The following is a 21,324-nucleotide window of genomic DNA, read 5'->3' as shown; positions in this document are numbered from 1 at the left end:
AGCTTCAAGCGATTGTGTCGTGTCCAAATATACTCAACATTGTAGTGGCAGGGGCTTCCCTGGTGGCGCAGTGGTTAAGAATCCACCTCCCAATGAAGAGGACACAGGTTTAAGTCCTGGTTGCAGAAGATCCCACATGCCGCGGAGCAACTAATCCCATGCACCACAATTACTGAGCCTGTGCTCTAGAGCCTGTGAGCCACAACTACTGAGCCCATGTGCCACAACTACTGAAGCCCACGCACCTAGAGCTGGTGCTCCAAAACAAGAGAAGCCACTGCAATGAGAAGCCTGTGCACCGCAATGAAGAGTGGCCCCTGCTCACCACAACTAGCAAAAACCCGTGTGCAGCAATGAAGACCCAATGCAGCCAATAAATTAATTAATTAAAAAAACAAACAAAGCAAAAGAACATTGTAGTGGCAGAATCAGGATTTGAACTCAGGCAGTCTGATTCATGAGACTGAGCTCTCCTACGCATGGACCTTTGCTATTCTGTCTTCCTCTCTGAGAACCCCTGGCCCAATGCAGCCTGTGTATACCACACAATTCCTCCCCAACCCACAGACCCAAACAAGAAGGAGAGGAAACACTGGAGAGGGAGGAACCACAGCTTTATTATCCAGATGTGACCTGATGGACATCTCCTTCACGACACCCCAACCCAACCCTTCACCTGGCTCCTGAAGAGAAGCAGTTCTGACTCGAAGAGGTGGGGTCCTAGAGATGACACTGACACAGGGGAGCACATGAGGAGATGATGGGGGTTACTGGGGGCTGAACTCTTTGGTAGATGCTACTGGAGGTGGTGAGGGAGGAGGTGCCCTTCTTTTGCAATGAGGTAGATGTAACATCAAAAGAAATCTCTTTGGCTTCAAGTCCACACATGGCATACTGGGTGACTGGTCACCTCCAGGGCTGGGTCCTAGAACGGGCACCCTGGATGAATGGGTTGGGGGGTGTCTCCTCCCCCATCAGCAAAGGACTGGGACTCAATTTTGAGTGGGAGCTCTCAGAGTGAGGTGCTGGAAGGGGGCCCTGTTCGGGGTGGGGGTGCAGGGTTGGTTAGCCCCTGGGAAGCTGGCATGGGCTGGCGACGAGCAAAGAGGACGCCTGGCAAAGGGGTGAGGAGGTGATAGAGGGCAAACACAAGCAGGAAAAGGTGAGGCAAAGAAACAGAAGAGGGAAACAAAAGTCAGTGTTCTGATTGCTAGAACACCACACACAGAGCCCTGCCACAACCAATGAGAACACGCCCCTTGGGTCAGTTAGAGACTCTTGTGCCAATATAGATACCCTCGAACAGGTAAACAAGAAATATTTACACTGATACATAGGCCCATGACAAGACATCCCATGGTATTCATGCCAGAGAGGTCATGCCTTGGACCCCATGCCGTGTGGACACCCCCTTTAATCCATGCCAGTGTAGCAATCCCCTGAACCCCACGTTACCCATGCAAGTTTGGATATCCCTGAACCTCATGCTAGTAGAGAAAGTCTAACATCCCCATGCCGGTGTAAATACCCCTGACCTCATGCCAGGATAGACAGCCTGCAGTACCCATACCAGTGTAGACCACCCCGTTGATCTCTAGGGCCATGTTGATACTGCTGATACCACTGCCTGCCAGATTGAGAGGCCCATCCAGCCGCTCTTCTGTCCAGGAGGGGGCAGGGGAGTCACATTTTGGGGAATCAGTCTTTAGACTTACAAGCTCCCCCCTCCATCCCTATAGACAGCCCCCATTCTAATTCAGCCCCACACCTGTAATCACAGAGTTGTCTATGGAGGGATCTATCTGCCCCACCTCCAACACCTATTGGGTGATGGTTCTGTCTGTTCTCCCTCATTGCACAGGCCCTAAGCCCTCTCAGCAACGAGCCCCTCCTCACCCCTCAGGGGAACCTTGCCACGGGGCAGGAAACCAGGGGGTGCGCCGTGTCGAGGTGGGTCCAGGGGCCCCATCAGCACGGCCCTCTTCTCTGGGGGCTCCTCTGGTGCCATCTTCTCACGTGGAGGTCCAAAGGCCAGGCCCACAGGCAGTGACAGCCGAGGGGTTGGAATTCCACTCTCCTCTGAAAAAAACAGGTCATTTATCTCCCCTGGCCCAACCAACTCTGTCTCTGCATCTGGTTCTCCCCACAGGCCTGGGACCAAGGGAGGTCACCCAAGCTTAAGCTCAAGTTCAATCTCCCCTCCCATGCAGTCCCAGCGTAGAGACTCTGAAGCTGGAGAGCCCGCAAAGGCCAATATATCTGACTCGGTTGGTCCAAGACAACTTGGGGGATTTCCTTCCTTTTGGTTGTTAAATAATTCAGGAAAAACAAGAGGCATAAGCCACACGCAAATAGCAGCCCTGGGTGAACAGGTGTGGAATGCAGCTGCTCTGGATAAAGGACCTTTTCCTGAGCCCCACACCGCAGTAACCCACACCCCAGAGCTCCCCAAACATCAGGACCCCTAAACCTTAGCATGCACCAAACCTGTGCCGTGTCAGTCCTTACTGTCCCCATACTTCGATGCTCCCAGACCTCCGAGTTCCCACATTTTAATGTTCCCTATATGTCAGCGCCCCCCGCCCAGGTCTCAGAGACCCTCAAAGTTCAGCCGCCCTCCCCTCACACCTTTTTTAATGGGGCTCGGGCTCAGCTGCGCGCAGGCGTGTGCCGGCAGGCCGGAGGCGGAGCCCTGAGCAGACCTGGGGCCAGGCGTGGGCGTGGGCGCGGGCGTGGGCGTGGGCGCGGGTGGGGCGGGGCCGCCACCCGAGGCGGGGCCAGGGGTGCCGCGAGCGGGCTGCGCAGCCACGCCGAAGAGCGAGCCGGTGGTGTAAGCCTGACGACGGCCCTCGCGCCGGTTGCTGTCGATGGCGGCTTGGAGCTCCCCCGGGGAGCTGAGCGCCCGCGTCTCGCACTCGTAAGGGTACAGATACTTCATATACCTAGGGGCGGACAGGGTGGGGTGGGGTGGGGTGGGAGGCTGGGCCCAGCTGATCAAGCCGGATACCAGGACACGAACCCCCCGGGGCCCTCCACGCGCCGCGCGCCATCCCGGCTCCCGCGCCTCGCTCCCAGCTCTCTCGCGCGCGCCTGGCCTCACTGGGTGCGTAGAGTGAAGGCGGCCGACGTGATGGTGGTGGGCAAGCTGAGGCCGCGCGTGACCTCTCGCCACACCTTGCGGTTGATCACTTCCACCAGCCCGCCCTTGGCCGTCACCAGGCGAAACAGCGCGTACAGGTCCAGCACCTGCTTCGCCATGATGGGCACACGGTTCACTGGCGTCCCTGGTTGGGGGTGGGCAAAGAGACAGGACACTAAGACTAAGACCCTGCAGGCATCCTCAGGGACTGGAGGAGTCGGCTGCCTGGACCTGCCTGGATGAGGCCCAGCCAGGTACAGGGCGGGACCTTCGTGAAAGGAGGGGAACCGGGAGGGATGGGGAGTTGGGATTGCAGGCAGAGCCCACAGCGCCCCCAAGGCCTCCATTGCAGCAGGAAGGACGAGAGGCTAGAACCAGGGGTTGGCAAACTACTTCTGTAAAGGGCCTGATAGATGGTAAATGTTTTAGGCTTTGAGGGCCAGTCTTTGTCAGAAGTACTCCACTCTGCCACTGCAGCCTGAAAGCAGCTATAGAGGATACTTAAAGGAATGAACGCGTCTCTGTTCCAATAAAACTTTATTTACAGATTCTGAAATTCGGGTTTCACGCGTCCAGTAGTGTTATTCATCTTTTAAATTTTTTCCACTATTTAAAAATGTGAAAAGCATTCTTTTCTCGGGGGCGGTTAGATTTGGCCCGAAGGCTTTCGTTTGCCGACCCCTGGGGTAGACCATGGGAAGCACTTCCTGCCAGCGCTGAAGAGCCAGACTCCCTTAAGCAGCGGCCTGGGGTGGCTGCCAGAGGCCGAGGGATGGTGGATGGGAGAAGAAGCGCCTCGGCTCGCCGACTCCGCAGTCCCCGCCGCCCCCGCCGGCCAGTCCTGACAAAGGGGCCTGTCTGCGCTGAGCGATGGGCCCCAGTTAATTCCTTACCGATCCCGTCCCCTTCCGCTGCCGCCTTTGGACCCGAACAATTAGCTGCGGCCTGATTAATGGGGGGAAATTATCGGCCCCGCGGGACCCTCTCCCCCTGCACAGGGAGCAGAGGAAGGCAGGGACCTGAGGGAGGCAGAGCTGGAGGGAAGGAGGGACTGGGATCTGCTCTGACCACCCTACCCCACCCCCCAGTGGATGGGAGACCAGGAGGAAGGGGCAGGGAGGGGATGTTGGGACCAGAATGACAGAGCCTTCCTGGGGAGCAAAAAGACCTGGAACCCCACCGAGCGTCCCTGGTTAGGAAGGGACCTGAAAGGGGTGCTGGGCCTGGGGTGCAGGCCTGAGGGACTTTGGCCAGCAGCTGCAGTAAGGGAGGGGGGCAGTGCAGCCAGTTAATTAGCAGCTTATCAGACCACACTCGGAGTGAGTTAATTAGCTTTGTAGAGAGAGATAATGAGTCAGTCTTCGGACCCATGAATCTGGGGAGAAGCCTAAGTGATGGACTGCCGCCCAGCTTGATCCCCTCCCGGACCCTTCTTGAATTCATTTCTGGCTCTGAGATTCCTGGAAAGGAATTCCTTCTCCTCCACACCCCCTGCCTACCCCTTGAGAAGTCCTTTCTTCAGTCTAATTCTAGTCCTTTCTGCTGCAGAACACATTGGGTGTTTCCTGCCTGCAGCAAGGAGAAACTGAGGCAAGACAAGGCTAGAGCAAGGGCAAAGGAAGAGGACCAAGTCATTCCCAGTCCCCCAATTCTGGGAACCCCCCACCCCAGGCCAGCCCCCACCAGTTCCCCCTCCCACCCTCCCAATTGATCCCATACTCATTAACCTGCCAGTGGGCTGGCCACTAATTAATCCCTGGGTGGAGAAGGGGGGCAGGGTCAGAGGTCAAAGATGCTATTGAGAGCCCAAAGGATAGGTGCTGCCAAGCCCAGGCCTCTGTAAAGAGGACCCCAACTGAGGACTAAACCCTGGGATTTCCCTTCCTCAAACCTGGTAAGCGGGGGTCCTTCACTTATATCAACCCACTCACCCCTTTTCTGCATGAAGCTAAACAGGTCATCCAGAAATTCTTTCCTCTTGGGGTCTGCATCGAGCTCGTACAGCTGGGGAAAAACAGAGGTCATTTTCCAGCTCTGCTACCACCGTCCCCGCTCCAGGATCCCTTGGACTGCAGCCCCTGAATAAGGGTCCCCAGCCGAAGAGCTAAGTAGGTTCTGAAATGTAGAGTTCCTAAGAGAGCATTGGGCTCTCTCCACTGGGGGCAGATAGGGGCACTTTTTTCCTGATACACCCAGAGACCCTCTACTAGCCAGTGGTGCCTTGGGCAGCTCAAACCACCCATCTGGGGAGTAGGGAAAGAGAGAAAGCTGCAGAGGCTCAGCCTGCCTTCCAGAGCCCCAGGGAGGAAGTCAGGCTGGCGCTGTGTTCCACATTGAGGAAACCGACAGATATATGTGAGCCACTCATTCACTCATTCATTCCTGCAATGCAATTAAGGACTTCTTACTGTTCACATGTCTGTGTTCCAGGGCTGCGGATGAGGGGCAGAGATGCCTCTAACCCATCCCTCAGGCATGGTGGATGCTCAGAAAAGCTCTTGGATTGAAACCTTGGGCTCCTTCAGCCCACATTCTGGTCTGATCTCCTTCCAGGAACAGCTTCCTGCACTACAGAAGCTGCCACAGAGGCAATGGCCTAGATCACCCAGGACCGTAGGGTCAGGACTTGAAAGGTCCAGGGGTTATCCCACCCATTCTCAATCACCTGGAGCCCTACATCCAGTATCAGCGTTAAGATGTCCCCCCAGGAGGGACAATCCCTAAAGTAATTCTGAGTCTTTTACCCAGAGTGACAGTCCCTGAGTAACACCCACAGGTAAGTCTCCATCCCCCAATAGGAATTCTCAGAGTAAAAAAACACCTAAGAGTAACAAACCCCAGAGATGCACCTTTAGATCTATACTCCCACAAGAACTGAGCCCTAAGTCTTAGATGGATACCATCAAATAACACACAGTCTCCAAGAAATAATCCCCAGAATTACACCCAGGAGAAACAATCGCTACAGCCACATCTCCAGAGCCTTGAGTAACACTCCCAGGTTTACACTAACGCCACAGAGTCTAACCACAAATTAACACTTCTTGAAAATACCCAAAACCAACACCCTACGAGTAACACCACCAGAATAGCACACCTAGAATCACAGCCCTGCATAACACCTTCTTAATGACAGCCTAGAGTAGTGCCTTAGAATAACATCCAGATGGGATGAAGAACCTCAAATTAAGGCCCTGTGAGTAAGGTCTTGTCATTCGCAGCTGCACAGGAGCCCTTTAGTCACAATGTGGCTGTAGTGGCCATCACAGGCAGGGAACTGGCACCCATGGAACTAAGGCCGGGGAGAGGATTTGGATGGGGAGAATGCGACAAGGAAGAGATGAGGTGGGTATCAGCTTGCCAAAGGAGTGGCAACCTCCATTTCGATTCCAGAGACAGAAGTAGGCAGCCCAGGACACCCCCACTGGTCACTGGAATATGACCTTGTGACTTGATGTGTGGGAAGGTACGGTAGTGCTAGCACTGGAATCCCCTGTTCCCAGATCCCCCCTCCCTCAGGATTCTTGAAGGCTCCTACACCCCTCCCACTTTACCTTCCACCCTCACCAAGAGCCTCCAGTCTGTCGGCTTCTGTGTTTCTGGGCGTCTCCTGCACCTCACAGTGTGTGCCTATACACTTCTTTCCATGTCTCGGCATGTCTGTCTCTCCCTCCCCGTCCCTGTCTATCCTTCAGTCTTCCCACTGTCTCTCTCCAGGTCTCTATGTCTCTGTCTTTCCATCCTGCAGAGCGCAGTGGAAGTGGGTGGGCTACTAATCACTTTGCTCTGCTTTTGCCCGGAGAGTAGGAAGGGGGAGGGCCTGACATTGAGAGGGTCCTACCTGCTTGAACTGCTCCTCGTAGGTCCACTCATGGGGATGAGGTCCAGGGGGCTGGCTGGAGGGTGAGCTGGTGCTCTGGGTCCCTGGACGGCTCTCCTCCGCTGCCTGGTCTTCTGCCCCAGCTTCCTCTCCTTCGTCATCCTCTTGGGCATCCTCCTCTTCCTCAGCTCCAACCTCCCCCACCCCTCCCTCAGGGGCCTGCACGGCCCGGGATCCAGGAAAGGAACGTCGTGGTGGTGGTGGTGGTGGGCCTGGAGGGGCCAATGGCCCCACCCCCTGGGCCAGTCGGGCTGCCTGCTGTCTCTGCAGGGCCTCCATGACAGCTTCCAGGCGTAGTCCCCCCACTGGTGGGGGGGCTGGCACCAGGCGGGGCCCTGAGGAAAGGGCTGCCTGTGGGGGAGAGAATTATGGGTGTTGCACGCTGCTCCCCCACAACCCCCAACATAAGGGGAGGTGGTTATGGATTCAGGGAAGTGCGGGGGGCCGTAAGGAAAAAAGCAAAAAGACAGCTTTCTCAGAGATCGACAGAGAGGTAAGAAGAGCAGGAGAGACAGAGACCAGACCCAAAGAGACAGAAATGGACATTGACCGAGGACAGGTAGAGACTGAGCAGATCAAAGAGGGGGACAAGGACCAAGAAACAGAGAGAGATAGAGGTGAGAGAGAGAGAGACTGACAATGACAGGGAGATATGGAGATAGAAATGGAGATGGTACAGAGAGATGGGGAGAGACAAGAGACTGAGGGGGACCAAGGTGGAGAAAGACAGAGACATCAGACAGAGACAAGAATGGAGAGACAGAGACGGGGAGAGAGGAGATTGATAGAGATATCCAGTAGAAAGACCGGGAAGGTAAGAGAGATAGAGGAGCAAGAGATATATATCAAAGACCTAAGTGACAAGCAGTCCAGGGAGAGTGACAGACAGAGAGACAGAGGCAGAGGGAGACAAACACTGAGACCGGGGTTGAGAGAGACAGGGAAAGACAGACGCAGCAGAAGACAGAGACAGAAGAAAGAGACAGGGTGAGACGGTAGATAGAGAGGGACAGAGACAGGGAAAACAGACCGAGAGACAGGGCAGAGACGCAAAGGACTAGAACCGAGGAGGAACGGGAACAGCGGATGCCGAGGACAGAGCCCCGGACGGGGACGGCGACGGCGACGGCGACGGCGGGGTCTCCACGCCCGCTCTCTGGCTCCCCGCGGCCACACTCACCAGCCTGGCGCGGCCCGCTGCCCCCGGCGTGTCCACGGCGCTCCCTGCGCTCAGCCCGCCTCTAGGGCGGCCCCTGTCTCGGCTCGGTTCCCTGTGCGGGGTCCCCGCCGTGCGCTCCGGCTGCCCCGCGCTCCTCCGGCCGCGGTGCGCTCTCTCGCTGCTCTGCTGGCGGTGGCCGCGGGGGCGGGACCCGAGTGGGGCAGGGCGGGCGGGGGCGCAGGCGGAGAGGCCCCGATGGGCTCTGCCGCTTCCAGCCCCCCAACAGGTGTCTCCCACCCTCCATACAGCCAGATTCGGGGAGAGGGGAGAGGGCGCTGGAGCGCTGCTGGGAATCGTGCAAAGGAACGTGAGGAGTCCACCACCACTGAACTCCGGACCAGGGCCCCTCCCAGCCTCACAAATCCGTGGGGGACTGGGGGTGTGGAGGGGGTGGCCCACACCCGTACTCAGTGCCCGGCATCCACACACAAACCTTCGTGTTCACACACCAACACACCCTGTCACAAGTTCAAGGCACACAGGCGCCCTGTCTCACATACTTGGTTACACGACTACTACAGCGCCCATGGCCTGGACAGGCTGTGATGGTGAGGGGAATCACTCTGTAGGTGCTGGGGTGCGTGTGGAGGGCGTGGACAGAACAGAAGCTTCTCCTCCTGCCCTGCCCAGGTGCTGTCCCCAACTGCATGCACGCTGCAGTTTGCACAGTATGTGCATGTGGTGGTGAGCCCACTTCTGCACTCACACTCAGAGGTCTCTGACATGATTCCACAGCAGCAGCAGGATACACATACCACATGCACGTACAAAGCTACACAGCTTTTAGCTCTTTTGACATTCTATCATGGACAATTTCAAACATATACCCAAGAGTGAACAGTATAATGAACCTCTGGTACTCCTCACCAGTTTCAGCGGAGATCAGCCTTTTGCCCATCTTCACCACATCCTCCACCCATGTTTGCATGACTCCCCAATCTCTATCTCCTGACCCCTTTAGCCAACTGCTCCAGGCCCACCCTATCCCCATTTATCCTCCAGATGCTGAGATGCTGTTGCTTAGCAGCCTGGACCCCACTCCTCTTAAGCACCCTCATATATTCCCGTTTCTTCCTATACTCGAGAATCGACTTACTAAAAGCACTGAGGGTCTCACCCGGAGGTGATGCCAAGTGTGTGAGTGAACAACACACCTCTGTAGGAGTGCTCTCTGGCATGGGTGTGAAATTCTGCTGTGTCAAACCAGCACCGGAGAGCACCACCTGACCTCACTCATACCCAGTGAGGCACACTGGTCTCAGGGCCAGGGTTCTTCTAGGAGGCAGAAATTTAGGGGTGACTTTTGCCTCCTCCCTCCTCCCAACCCTCTCCCAATCTTGCCCTGGTCTGGACCACCAGTTCTTCTCACCAGGATCTTGTGGCTGGTGACAGACCCCTGTTCTCACTGTCTCCAGCCTCCAACCTTGTCCCCAGCCCAGCTCCTGCTGTGGCACTAAATCCATGCTCTCTTTGGCCCATCCCTAGCCACAATGAGGCTCAGTCCTGCTCACACCCTTGGATCACTCCAGTGCCCACCCACTCAGATTTCAGACCTGACAGCCAATCAGACCCCCTTTCCACCAAGAGGCCTTGGTGATCCAACCAGTTTCAGATCCAATGCCTCTGCCCCCATAGCTTTGTGTGGTGTAAGTTCTCCTGGGGCAGAGTCAAACCCCCTCTGCTGCACCCCTCTTCAAGGCAACTCCTATGCTCAGCTTGTTCCCTTTTCCCTCCACAGCTTCCCTGGCTGCTCAGAGGATAGGAAGTGCCTGGAGAGAGACGTAAGATTCCTGTTGGAAAGGTAGGAACTGGCTTGGGGAAATTCCAGTTCCGAAGGTTTGGAGATTGCTTTGGATGGGGTGGAGAGGGGCAAGGGACTGGAACGCTACTCCCAAAAGAAAAGAATCAATCAAGCATAGTAAACTCACCTTTGGGGTTTGAGCCAGGAGGGTACAACTGGGAAGGGCAAAGGGGAAGGAATAACCTGACTGGAACCTGGTTTTTCTCTCTCTCCATCTGTGAAGAGGAAAGGCTGTCTCAGACCCACACATAGCCTCCTCTGATCATGCACCTCACGGAGACAGATAGACCTCCATTCATCGAACACATATTTACTGAGCGCCTATTTTATGTGAGGCGCTGTTGGACACAGGAGTGAATAAAACAAAGTCCCTATTATAATGGCATAATTCCAGTGGGGGAAATATATAGTGTGTCACATGGTGTTAAGTAAAATGGAGAAAAATAAATCTGGGTTGAGGGGAATAGAAAGGGAAGGCTGTATTAGTAACCTATTATTGTGCAACAAATCACACTCAAACTTAGCAGCTTGAAGCAACATTTATTTGTTCACAATACTGTGGATCAGGAATTTGAGAGTGACTTAGCTGAGTGGTGCTGGCTGTCTTTCATGAGGTTGTAGCAAAAATGTTGGCTAGGGCTGCAGTCATCTCAAGGTTTGACTGGGACTGGAGGATCCACTTTGTTCACATGGCCGTTGGCAGGAGGCTGTTCTCCCCAGGTGGGCTTCTCCATAGGAGAGGACCTCATGCCTGCGTGTCCTCCCAACATGGCAGTTAATATCCCCCAGAGTGACTAAAGAGGGAATAGTGCTTTTTATGGCCTAGTTTTAGAAGTCACACACTGTCACTTCTTCCATGTGTTATTTGTTAAAAGTACATACATAACTAAGTTCAGCCTACATTCAAGGGGAAGGGAATTAGGCTTCATGTTTTTTGTTTTTTGTTTTTTGACTGCGCCAGATCTTAGTGCCCCAACCGGGGATTGAACCCGGGCCCCGGCAGTGGAAGTGTGGAGTCCTAACCCAGACTGGATCACCAGCGAATTCCCAGGCTTCACTTCTTAAAGGCAAGAGTATCAGAAACTGTAAGAAGGTATTTTAAAACCAAACACAGAAGGGCTACTATCACCCAAATATTAAGGGGAAGACCAATTGAGCAGGAATTGAAGGAGGGGAGGAAGAGCCATGGGGATACCTAGGGAAGAGCACTGCAGTCAGGAGAACAGCAGGTGCAAATATCCTGAGGTGGAAGTTTGATGTCAGAAGAAAAGCAAGGAGGCCATTGGGCTAGAACACAGTGGCCAAGGTTGGATGTTTGGTCAGAGATAAAATGGACCTTGGAATAGGTTCTTAGAGGCAGTGAAAGGACTGAGTGAAATGGGAAGCCATTGGAAATGTCTGAGCAAAGAGTGAAGTCTGACTCTGGCTGTTGTGTGGAGAATCTTCCACACTGGATGCAAGCATAAGGCTCAGTTAGGAGGCCACTGCACTGATTCAGGCAAGAGATGATGATGGCTTGGACCAGGGTGGTAGCAGTCGAGGTAGCAAGAAGTGATTAGGTTCTGAATATATTTTGAAGATAAATCTGACAGGATCTGTTGATGTCTTGAATGCAGAATGTGAGAATGAGAGGTATCCAAGATGACTCCAAGGTTTTTGGCCTAGGCAGCTGGGTAAATGAAGGTGCCCTCAACTGAGGCAGTAAAGACTACAGAAGGTACAAGATTGGGAAAGAAATCAGTTTGCATTGATCATTTTAAGTTTGAGATACCAATCAGACAAGCAAGTGGACATGTAAGCAGTCAGATATCTGAATCTGGAGTTCAGAGGTTTAAACTGAGACAAAAAATTAGGCATAAGACACATAGATGGTCCTTAAGATCCAACCACGTTGTTGCAGATGGCGGGGTTTCCTTCTTTTTCATGGCTGAATAATATTCCATTGTAGATAGATACCACATTTTCTTTATTCCTTCATCCTTGAGGGCATTATGCTAAATGAAGTAATCAGATAAAGACAAATGCTATATGTTCACACATATGTGGGATCTAAAAAAATAAAACCTGAACTCATAGAAACAGAGAACAGATTGGTAGTTGCCAGAGGCCAGGCATGAGGCAGTGGCGGGGGGGAAATGAGTGAAGGTGGTCAAAAGGTAAACTTCCAGTTATAAGTAAGTCCTGGGGATGTAATGTACAGCATAGTGACTATAGTCAACAATACTATCTTATATATTTGAAGGTTGCTAAGAGAGTAGATCTTGAAAGTTCTCATCATAAGAAAAAAAATTTGTAACTGTGAGGTGATGGATGTTAACTAAACTTGTATCATTTCACAATATAGACATATATCAAATCATTGTTGCATACCTTAGACTAATAAAAACTTACATATCAATTGTATCTCAGTAAAACTGGTATATAGACATATAGATGGTATTTATTTATGGCCATACCACGTAGCTTTTGGGATCTTGGTTCCCCAACCAGGGATTGAACCTGGGCCCCGACAGTGGAAGCATCAACTCCTAACCACTGGGCTGCCAGGGAATTCCCTAGATGGCATTTAGTCATGAAATGGTTGAGATCACCTCAGAGCGGTGTAGACCTGGGAATTCAGAGGTAGAGGAAATAAGCCGGATCTAGCAAAGGAGGCAATGAAGGAAGACAGTAGTGTCCTATAAGCCAAATGAGTGTTTTAAGAGTGAGTAACTGTGTCAAATGTAAGTGAGAATAAATAACCACTGGACTTGGCAACAGAGATGGGGAGGAGCCTGGGAGCCTAATCCTATGTGAAAAGTAGGGATGACAAAGGGAGCTGGGGCATCCCTAACAGATGTGGGCTCTAAGCCTAAAGGCTAAGCTGCATTACAGGGTGGGAGAAACCCTGAGGCTTGACTTTGCAACCTGTGATCAAATAGAGAGGCTCCAGACAGGACCTGTCATGGCCAACACAGTGGTGGTGGCGGGGTGTCAGGATGGCCATCTTGCCTGGGCCTCACATTCATTCTGAGCCACACATTTAGACTTTTGATGTTGCTTCCAAATGGTTATACATGTAGTCTTTTGTACTTTTGTTCATTAGAATGTCAAATTTTTAGAATATACTTTTTTAATAACCATGTTCCTTCCATTTTTAATATATCAGAATCCTAAGAAGTGAGAGGCCTGGGCCTTGCTCAGCCTCAGAGCAGGGGCAGGAGGAGGGCGAGGCAAGTGCGGGACCCTTGGGAGCAGGTACTTCAGGCCCCTCTCTGGCCTCATCCTAGTCCCAGCCTCCATTGCCTTAGACACCACCAGACAGTGTGTCTGCTCCCCAGCCCCGGGAGCCTCCACAGAAGTGGGGGGTCCTGGAAAAGGCAGACTGGAGAGGATGAACTCCTGCTCTGGGTGGAGGTGGACATAACCCTGGAAACCTAGAAAAAAGCAGATGGAGAATGAGCATGACTTTCAGCTCAAAAGTGGCTGCACACTGCCACCCCGTGGTCATCCAGGGCAGGCGTTCCAAGACTGTTCCCAGAACAGTGCTGGCAGAGGCAAAACCAAGACAGCAAGACCAAGACAGACACCACCTCACCCAGCCCTGAATTTCTTAAATTGTGGCACTCAAACCTGGTGGAGAGAATCTTATCAAATCCCTTATTAAATCCCTGCTGATCTTCGGGGATTGGGCACAATAATCTGTAGAGTCAACAAGACTGCTAGGAGATTCCTGGGAACACTAAAGCATTTAGTAAAAAGCCGCTGTGGTAAACTGAATCACACAGCAAGGGAGAGGCCTTCCTGAGGCCCCCAGGAGTTAGCGGTGTTTTTGCTGCTCAGACACAAAAAGAAATGAAACTGTTCAACAGGTCTTTATTAACAGAGACAGACAGATGGACAGAGAATGCAGCAAAGGCAGTGTCTGGAAGCTGTGCTAAGTGTCTGTGTGTGTGCAGAAAAGGCTTTCTCTAGGCCAGCGACAGCCCCTTGGACATAGGCCCACCTGTCCAGGTCCTCTCCCCAGCAGTGGGCCCTTGGCTGAGGCCAGCCTCCCCATCATACCCTGCAGGGAGGTATGACCTCAGCATTTTCCACATTCTTCTGCTTCTCCAGCTAACTTGGTGGCGGAGGGTGGGGGACAGGCCATGAGGGTACTTGCATAGCAGGGAAAGAGAATGGGGTAAGGCATATGGTGAGGACAAGGAGATGAAGAGGAAGGGCATCACAGCTGCAGGTGAAGGGAGCCTCCAAAGGCAGCTCCTCTTCCCCCTCATCCCCCGCAGTGGCTGCTGGGTTGAAGGGTCAGACCCAGGCAGTTTGTAATAGCCACCCCCACCCCTAACTCCAGAGCTCTGACTAGGGGCAGAGCAGCTCTAGAAAGGCCTGAGTTAGTGAGTCAAGCTTGTGGGATGTGCATTCGAACATGACTGGCCCCCTGGTATACGTGGGGCTCCCTCTCTGGATGGGTGTGAATGCATGATGCTGCCGTACACACAGGATTCAGTATCTGAATGTGTGTCCCATGTGTTTCCATGACTCTCTATGTTTGGTTGTATAAGCATGTATGTCCCTGCTCATACACCAGGAACTCAGTATCTGCATGTTGTGAGTATGTCCGTGTCTTTTCACATGGGATCCAGCAAGTGGATGTGTGCGGGCCTGCCCGCTTCTGTCCATCCACAGGTCCTCTTTCAGGCCCGGCTCATCAGGGGTCCTGGCCGAAGAGGTAGGTGGTGAGTTCAAGCCGGAGGCCCCGGGCATAGGCTCGAAGAGTATAGAAGAGGGTGAGGAAGTCCTGGGTGCTGAAGATTGTGTCAGCCAGCGCGAAGGCCAGGGTAGATGGGATGACACCCCGGCCGTACTCCACCATCCATGTGTTTGGCCCCCACTCCACGGCTGTTGCCTCACCAGGCCCATGCACCACTGTCTCCCCTGGGGGGACAGGGAGTACTCACGTGAGGAGCTGGCCCTGCCCTTCCATTGCCACCACCTCCCTGGCCTGTGGGATGTCTAGGGGTAGGGAATGGAGAGGGAGCTTCAGGAAAGAAAAAGCCTTACCTCACTGGCCTGGCTGCCATCCGGAAGGATAAGAGGCTAACGAGGCCACTCCTAAACTTTCCTCTGTGGCATCACCTGGCTCACGTCCTCTCTTGGGGGAAGCCTCACCTGGCCCTGTACCACTGTTTGGGAGTCATGGAAATCTGCATTCCCAAGCCTCACTCATGTCAAGCAGAAGTTTAGCTAAACTTGGGCTGGGCCTGTTAGATAGGGAAAGGTGAATATATGACTTGCCAGGCTTTCTGAGAAATGTAGCTGTTCAGTTACAGTGCCTGCCATGCTTGTTTTTTTTTTTTTTTTTCCCTTGGTGGGGCCATGCAGCATGCAGGATCTTAGTGCCCTGACCAGGGATCCAACCCCGTGTCCCCTGCATTGGGAGTGCAGAGTCTTAACCACTGGACTGCCAGGGAAGTCCCATGCCTGCCGTGCTTGTAACATTCAACCTCAAACTTACTTTGAAGTCCAAATGTTTCATTATACAAAAAAAGAGAAGACAACTGTCTGCCTTGTCTTTGGGGGCATGAGAGCATTTCTGATTACCCAGCTGTCTCCCCAACAACTGCTGCAATACTGGGTGATTAAAAATCAGACATGATTAATGGGAAGCTGTTATTTGTTTCCATTTGACAGAGGAATGCAACAGGGACCCTCACCTCTGCCTCAACCAACCACCTGTGGCTTATCTAGAGGGCAAAGGAACTAGGAGGAGGGCCCCCAACACACCCCTTTTCCATGCCATGGCTCTTTTCCTCAACTATAGGCACCCAAGAATGACGAGACCACCTCTCGGACGGAGCCACCCTACCCACCTGGGTAGAAGACCTCACTTTTGGTAGTGCCCTCTCTCCACTGGTGGAAGGTGCCAGAGATGATGGTATCGGAGATCTCAGCCCAATAGCGCCCTGAGGGACAATCAAATGGACACTGAATATCAGGGTATCCGCACCATCCCATGGCCTGGCCAAACATCAGAAAGGAGGGCATGGGCCCTTGTACAGCCCCAGCCTCCCAGTCCGGCCCGCCGCCAGCACTGACCCGAGTGGCCGCTAGAGCCCAGGGCGGTGCCGAAGAGCAGCACGTACTCGGACAGGGAGGCGTGCAGAAGGCACATGGCGCCCATCCAGCCTCCCGCGTTCACGAACACCCACTGCAGCTCCTCGTCGGGCAGCACGTGGCCTGGGTGCAGCCGCCGTAGCTCCACGATCAGCCGAGAGAAGGCCAGCTCGTGGTCCAGCCCTGGCGGGGGCAGAGGAACAACAGAGTCAGGGCCAGCACCGGTCACGAGCTGGGGAACGGTGCCCCCGGAACCTGCAGCTCGGCCCGGCCCTCCCCAGCCGCCTGCCCTCCCCCCGTTCGCCCGCCCGCTCACCCGCCGCCTCACCCGCGTACTGCCGAGCCAGCTGCGCGATCTCTTCGCGCTCGAAGACGAAGCTCTGAGTGCCCAGCCAGAGCCAGACCACCTGGGCCAGCACAGCCGCGGCCGCCAGCAGCAGCGCGGCCCACGCCCACCGCCGGCCCACGGCCCACTGCATCTCGGCGGGCGGCCTGGCACAGGGCAGCGCAGCAGAGAGCTGGGGCCTGACGCTGGGACGCTCGCCGCCTCCGAGTCTGCGGTGCGCGGTCCACGACCCGTTCCCCCGCCACCGCCGTGGTACGGCTCGCCCCGGCCAATCGGAACTGCCAGGGCACCGGGGCACCGCCTCTCGGGTTGAACCATTATCTCCCAGGGAGCGGGGAGCGGGGAGAGCGGTGCCGCGCGCGTCAGGCGAGGGGGCGGGGCCACGTCCTCAGCTGCAGGCATTGGGGCCTCTAGGCAGGGTTTCATTGGAGCCGTTCTACTTGGGGTTGAGCGGATGGCGGTGTGACCCAGAATGGACTGGTCCGCCTAGGCTCACTGACTGGTGAAGCTGGCGAGCCCGGAAGCAGAGCCTTCCGGGACCTGTGATGGTTAAGGCCCGCCTTTGCTAGCACAGAAAGTGGAAAGGAGGCTCTTCTACTTCGGAACGTTTTGGGAGGCTTTTTAGGGGCGGTGACACCTGAGCAGTGTCTTTAAGAGCGATGGGAAGGGCATTCCAGTGAGCCAGTGAGACCTACTCCAAGAGCAAAGGCACCGAGGAGAGACACAGCGTGGGGTCTTCTGGGGGCCAACAATTCTTTCTTTATTCTGAAGCACAAAATGTGAGAGGAGGGAAAAGAAACAGAAGAGGAAATAGGCAGCATAGTGCAGTGATAAGACACTCTGGACGTGACTGACTGGGTTAAAAGCCTGGCTCCTGCCACCTATTGGTTGTGTGATCTTGGGCAAGTTACTTAAACTCTTTGTTACTCAGTTTTCTCATCTGTAAAATGGGATGAATAAAAGTACATACCTTCATTGTGATGAAGACTAAATGAGTTAATATTTACAAAGCAATTCGCATCTGGCATGTGGTGTCATATGTGTTAGTTACATAAATAAAACATAAAGGAGAAGAGAACTGGAAGAGTGTAGCCTCACATGTGAGAGTAATGGAATGAAGGGTCAAAACAGTCAAATATAATTGAGTGGTCCTGTTAAGTGATGGGAAATGATCATTGGGTTTCTCAGTAGGGGCATGAAGCAGAGGTTATGTTATACATCCACAAATCCATTCCTTTTGCTCTTGGGCCGCCAGATTACATACCCTTCTACTCTGTAGTTAGAGGCCATGAAATTGTGTTCTGGCCAATGAAGTATAGGCAAAAATGATATATGCCACTTCCAGGCTGGCTCCTAAAATCTCGTGTAAAATTCTTGACACACTCTCTCTTGCCTTATCTATTATAGTTACATACAATTAAGTAGTTAGTGGAGAATTCTGAATGCTGCATGGGACAGAGCTCTCCCCTTCTCCAACAATGGACTATGGTGCTAAGCCACTGAGTTTGGGTGTTGTTTGTTACAGCAACTAAGATTATTTACCCCGACTACTATAGGGCAAAAGACATGTTATAGTGTACTGTGCAGGTAAGAGTAGAGGCTGGGAAGATGGCCTATTTTTTTGATATTTTGGCCAAGAAGGGAAAGATAAAAAAGAGGTTATTTAGAGGAAAATGTAGGCTTGAGGGAACATGTTTTTTTGGCTCTGGCTTCTATGACACTCCTAAGTTGACCATTCTTTAAGAACTCTGAGTAGCAGGAACTAGCCCCAAAATCTGGTCTTTACCAGCGCCCCCACCCCACCCCCTCCCATCCCCTGTCTCAGGCAGAGTCCTCTGGGACTGTCTAGGTCTGCAGCTCCCCTACCTGGTCTTTCAAAAATCTTCTCCAAAAAAAAAAAAAAAAAAAAAAAAATCTTCTCTAGCACACTGTTTTTAAAAAAGAGAAAGGCTAATTATTAGAGAAATGTAAATCAAAACCATAGTGAGTTATCACCTCACACTGGTCAGAATGGCCATCATCAAAAAGTCTGTAAACAATAAATGCTGCAGAGGGTGTGGAGAAAAGGGAAGCCTCCTATACTGTTTGTGGGAATGTAAATTGGTATAGCCACTATGCAGAACACTATGGAGGTTCCTTTAAAAACTACAAATAGAGCTACCATATGATCCAGCAATCCCACTCCTGGGCATACATCCAGAGAAAACCATAACTTGAAAACATGCATGCACCCCAATGTTCACTGCAGCATTATTTACAATAGCCAACCTAAATGTCCATCAACAGATAAATGTATAAAGAAGATGTGGTACACATATACCATGGGATATTACTCAGCCATAAAAAAGAATGAAATGATGCCATTTGTGGCAACATGGATGGACCTAGAGATTATCACACTAAATGAAGTAAGTCAGACAGAAACCAGTAACCAAAGTGCTGAAACCGTGCACCTCAGATTGGGACTTGAACCCATGTGCCAGGACTCAAACCCAGCTGAACTCAGATTGGTACTCGAACCCACGTGGCCGGGACTCAAACCTGGCCACCAAAACCCTGATTGGAACTTGAACCCACGTGACTGGGACTCGAACCCAGCCAAAACTCAGATTGGGACTTAAACCCATGAGTCTGGGACTCAAACCCAGCCAAAACCCAGGATCTTCCAACTGAGATCACACACCTGGTTTCAGGACTTAATGAAGCTCAGGTTCTTGATGTCTCATCACAGAAAGAATTCAGTGAGAGACAAAGTGATGGGTAAGAAGTTTATCTAGAGATTTATTTAGAGAGAAACACACTCCGCAGACAGTGTGGGCCATCTCAGAAGGTGAGAAAGGCGCAAGGGTATGGGGGTTGTCAGTGTTTGTAAGGGTGGTAATTTCATAGGCTAATGAGTGGGCAGAGTATTCCAGAATTGGGCATCGCCCACTTTTTGATCCTCCTGGTCAGCCTTGGAGCTGTCATGGCGCCTGGAAGTTGACTTGTCCGCCAACTTGGACCTATTTGGGTCTAATCAGTTTATGTTATGTCCTTAGGCTATGTCATTCTTTCAAAGGTTGTGCCCTGCCCCCTTCCCTCCTGTTTCAGTACATAATGCTGGGACTTCCGTGGTGGTCCAGTGGTTAAGACTCCACATTTCCAGTGCTCAGGGGGTGCAGGTTTGATCCCTGGCCGGGGAACTAAGATCCCACAGGCCATGGCCAAAGAAAGAAAGAAAAAAAAAAAAGTGCTTAGTGTTTGGGACTTCCCTGGTGGTCCAGTGGTTAGGACTCTGTGCTTCCACGCAGGGGGCATGGGTTCAATCCCTGGTTGGGGAATTAAGATCCTGCCTGCCACACAGTACAGACAAAATAAATAAATAAATAAATAAATAAAACGCAGTAAAAAAATAAGTAAATAGTAAAACAAATAATAAAGCACATAATGCTTCCTGTTTTTCTCCAACCTAAATTCCCCTCAGGGCACACCGTTGTGGCAGCAGCTGCAGTGGCTGATGCAGTGGCAATATTTGTTGTCTACTGGAATAGCAGGCAACATTCCCTTTCCACAAAAAGCAGATCTTTTATCACCCTTCCCTCCCTACTACATGTGCAGCCAGTGGAACTTGTAAAATTCCAGTTTCTAAGCTCCTGCTCCCTGCCCCCTACCTAGTGGCCTCTTCAGATTCTAGTCTGAGGCCCCTGGGGCAGAGATAAGGTAAATGACCTATGATCCAGTTTTTACATCTGAACTCAACAAAACACGTGGCTTGTCCTGGCCTGGCTTGGGGGAAGGGGCCTCCTTGCTACTGCCCAGCTCCTAGCTCACTAGGTTTCTGTCTTAAGGCTCAATGAGGGAGTTCCCTGGTGGCATACTGATTAGGATTCTGAGTTCTTACTGCCATGACCCAGGTTCAGTCCCTGGTGGGGGAATTGAGATCCTGTGCACAGTGTGGCCAAAAAACAAAACAAAAACAACAACAATAAAAACCTCACTGAAGGGGACTTCCCTGGTGGTGCCGTGGTTAAGAATCCGCCTGCCAATGCAGGGGGCATGGGTTCGATCCCTGGTTGGGGAAGATCTCCCGTGCTGCAGAACAACTAAGCCCATGCACCACAACTACTGAAGCCTTCTATAGCCCATGCTCCACAAGAGAAGCCACCGCAGTGAGAAGCCTGCACACTGCAACAGAGGAGCCCCCACTCGCCACAACTTGAGAAAGCCTGTGCGCAGCAACAAAGACCTAGCACAGCCAATAAAACAAACAAATTTATTTAAAACAAACAAACAAAAAACCTCACTGAAGTCTCAGAGGCATTTCAAAGCACCAGGAAGAGCCTGGAAACTTGGGTTCAAATCTCAGCTTGGCCACTTATCCTCTGGGTGTTCTTGAGGCCTCCGTTCTCCACTGTGAAATGGGGAGAAGGTTCAGACAATATTTAGATAACGCTATAAAGTGCCAGGGGAGGAATTAATTTGAAGTTTATCCCAGTGTTAGCCAATTGGTTTGATCCAAGGAAAAATTGGAGAAGGGACAGGGGTGTGCAAAGGAAACACCCCTGACCCTACCCAGATGGTGGTTGGAGCTACTGATAGGCCTGTCCTCCCCACATTTTCAGCTTTCTTATAGCCCTCTTACCCTGACCACTTCTTGTGCTTTTTGTGTGTGTGCATATGAGAGAGAGAGAGAGAGAGAGAGAGAGAGAGAGAGAGGAAGGTTACTTAGTCCTTTTTTTCCCCAAACCTGTTTCTGCTGCCTGGTGGGGCTAGGGTATGGTTACAGTGAGGTACCCACTCCTCCAGGTAGTACTGGAAGCCAGGGTTTAGCTGAAGCAGATCAAGTCCGGCAGCCCCCCACTCTCAC

General features: G+C 52.4%; 2 protein-coding genes and 1 long non-coding RNA gene across 4 annotated transcripts; 1 reads left to right on the top strand and 2 right to left on the bottom strand.

Annotated features, from left to right (window-relative positions):
- Window positions 1–603: 603 nt before the first annotated feature.
- ARID3C (AT-rich interaction domain 3C) lies at window positions 604–8,221 on the bottom strand. Of its 2 annotated transcripts, none has more exons than XM_057723995.1 (7): window positions 8,200–8,221; window positions 6,981–7,370; window positions 5,071–5,143; window positions 3,101–3,284; window positions 2,629–2,942; window positions 1,897–2,079; window positions 604–1,113 (listed from the first exon to the last, which is right to left on the bottom strand). In XM_057723995.1, exons 2-7 carry the CDS (start codon window positions 7,296–7,298, stop codon window positions 1,013–1,015), a joined length of 1,173 nt encoding a protein of 390 aa, XP_057579978.1. In that variant the 5' UTR covers window positions 7,299–7,370; window positions 8,200–8,221; the 3' UTR covers window positions 604–1,012. The 2 variants fall into 2 exon arrangements, with proteins under 2 accessions (XP_057579978.1, XP_057579979.1); XM_057723996.1 differs by lacking the exon at window positions 1,897–2,079 and adding an exon at window positions 1,571–1,660.
- On the top strand, window positions 2,663–11,940 carry LOC130846035 (uncharacterized). Its single transcript, XR_009051497.1, has 3 exons — window positions 2,663–2,923; window positions 9,977–10,039; window positions 11,001–11,940. It is a non-coding gene; the product is annotated as an uncharacterized LOC130846035 (long non-coding RNA).
- Window positions 11,941–13,877: 1,937 nt separating this feature from the next.
- Window positions 13,878–16,796, bottom strand: SIGMAR1 (sigma non-opioid intracellular receptor 1). The gene is given in 5 exon segments (XM_057723997.1): window positions 13,878–14,953; window positions 15,889–15,981; window positions 16,115–16,315; window positions 16,461–16,694; window positions 16,697–16,796. Coding segments are annotated over 5 exon segments (855 nt in total). The 3' UTR covers window positions 13,878–14,726.
- Window positions 16,797–21,324: the final 4,528 nt, after the last annotated feature.

Source organism: Hippopotamus amphibius, chromosome 2 (assembly GCF_030028045.1).
Source record: "Hippopotamus amphibius kiboko isolate mHipAmp2 chromosome 2, mHipAmp2.hap2, whole genome shotgun sequence".
Taxonomy (NCBI): Eukaryota; Metazoa; Chordata; class Mammalia; order Artiodactyla; family Hippopotamidae; genus Hippopotamus; species Hippopotamus amphibius.
Note: the sequence above shows the minus strand (reverse complement) of the source record. Positions and strands in the feature narration are given on the sequence as shown.

What these genes read in the sequence shown, in the direction of transcription:
- ARID3C (XM_057723995.1), bottom strand. Translation starts at nt 7,298, where the DNA reads ATGGAGGCCCTGCAGAGACAGCAGGCAGCCCGACTGGCCCAGGGGGTG. An exon ending in TAGCTTCATGCAGAAAAGGG is followed by an intron (nt 3,285 to 5,070) that starts GTGAGTGGGTTG and finishes ACCCCCAACCAG; the next exon opens with GGACGCCAGTGAACCGTGTG. An exon ending in TGGCAAGGTTCCCCTGAGGG is followed by an intron (nt 1,114 to 1,896) that starts GTGAGGAGGGGC and finishes CCCCTTTGCCAG; the next exon opens with GCGTCCTCTTTGCTCGTCGC.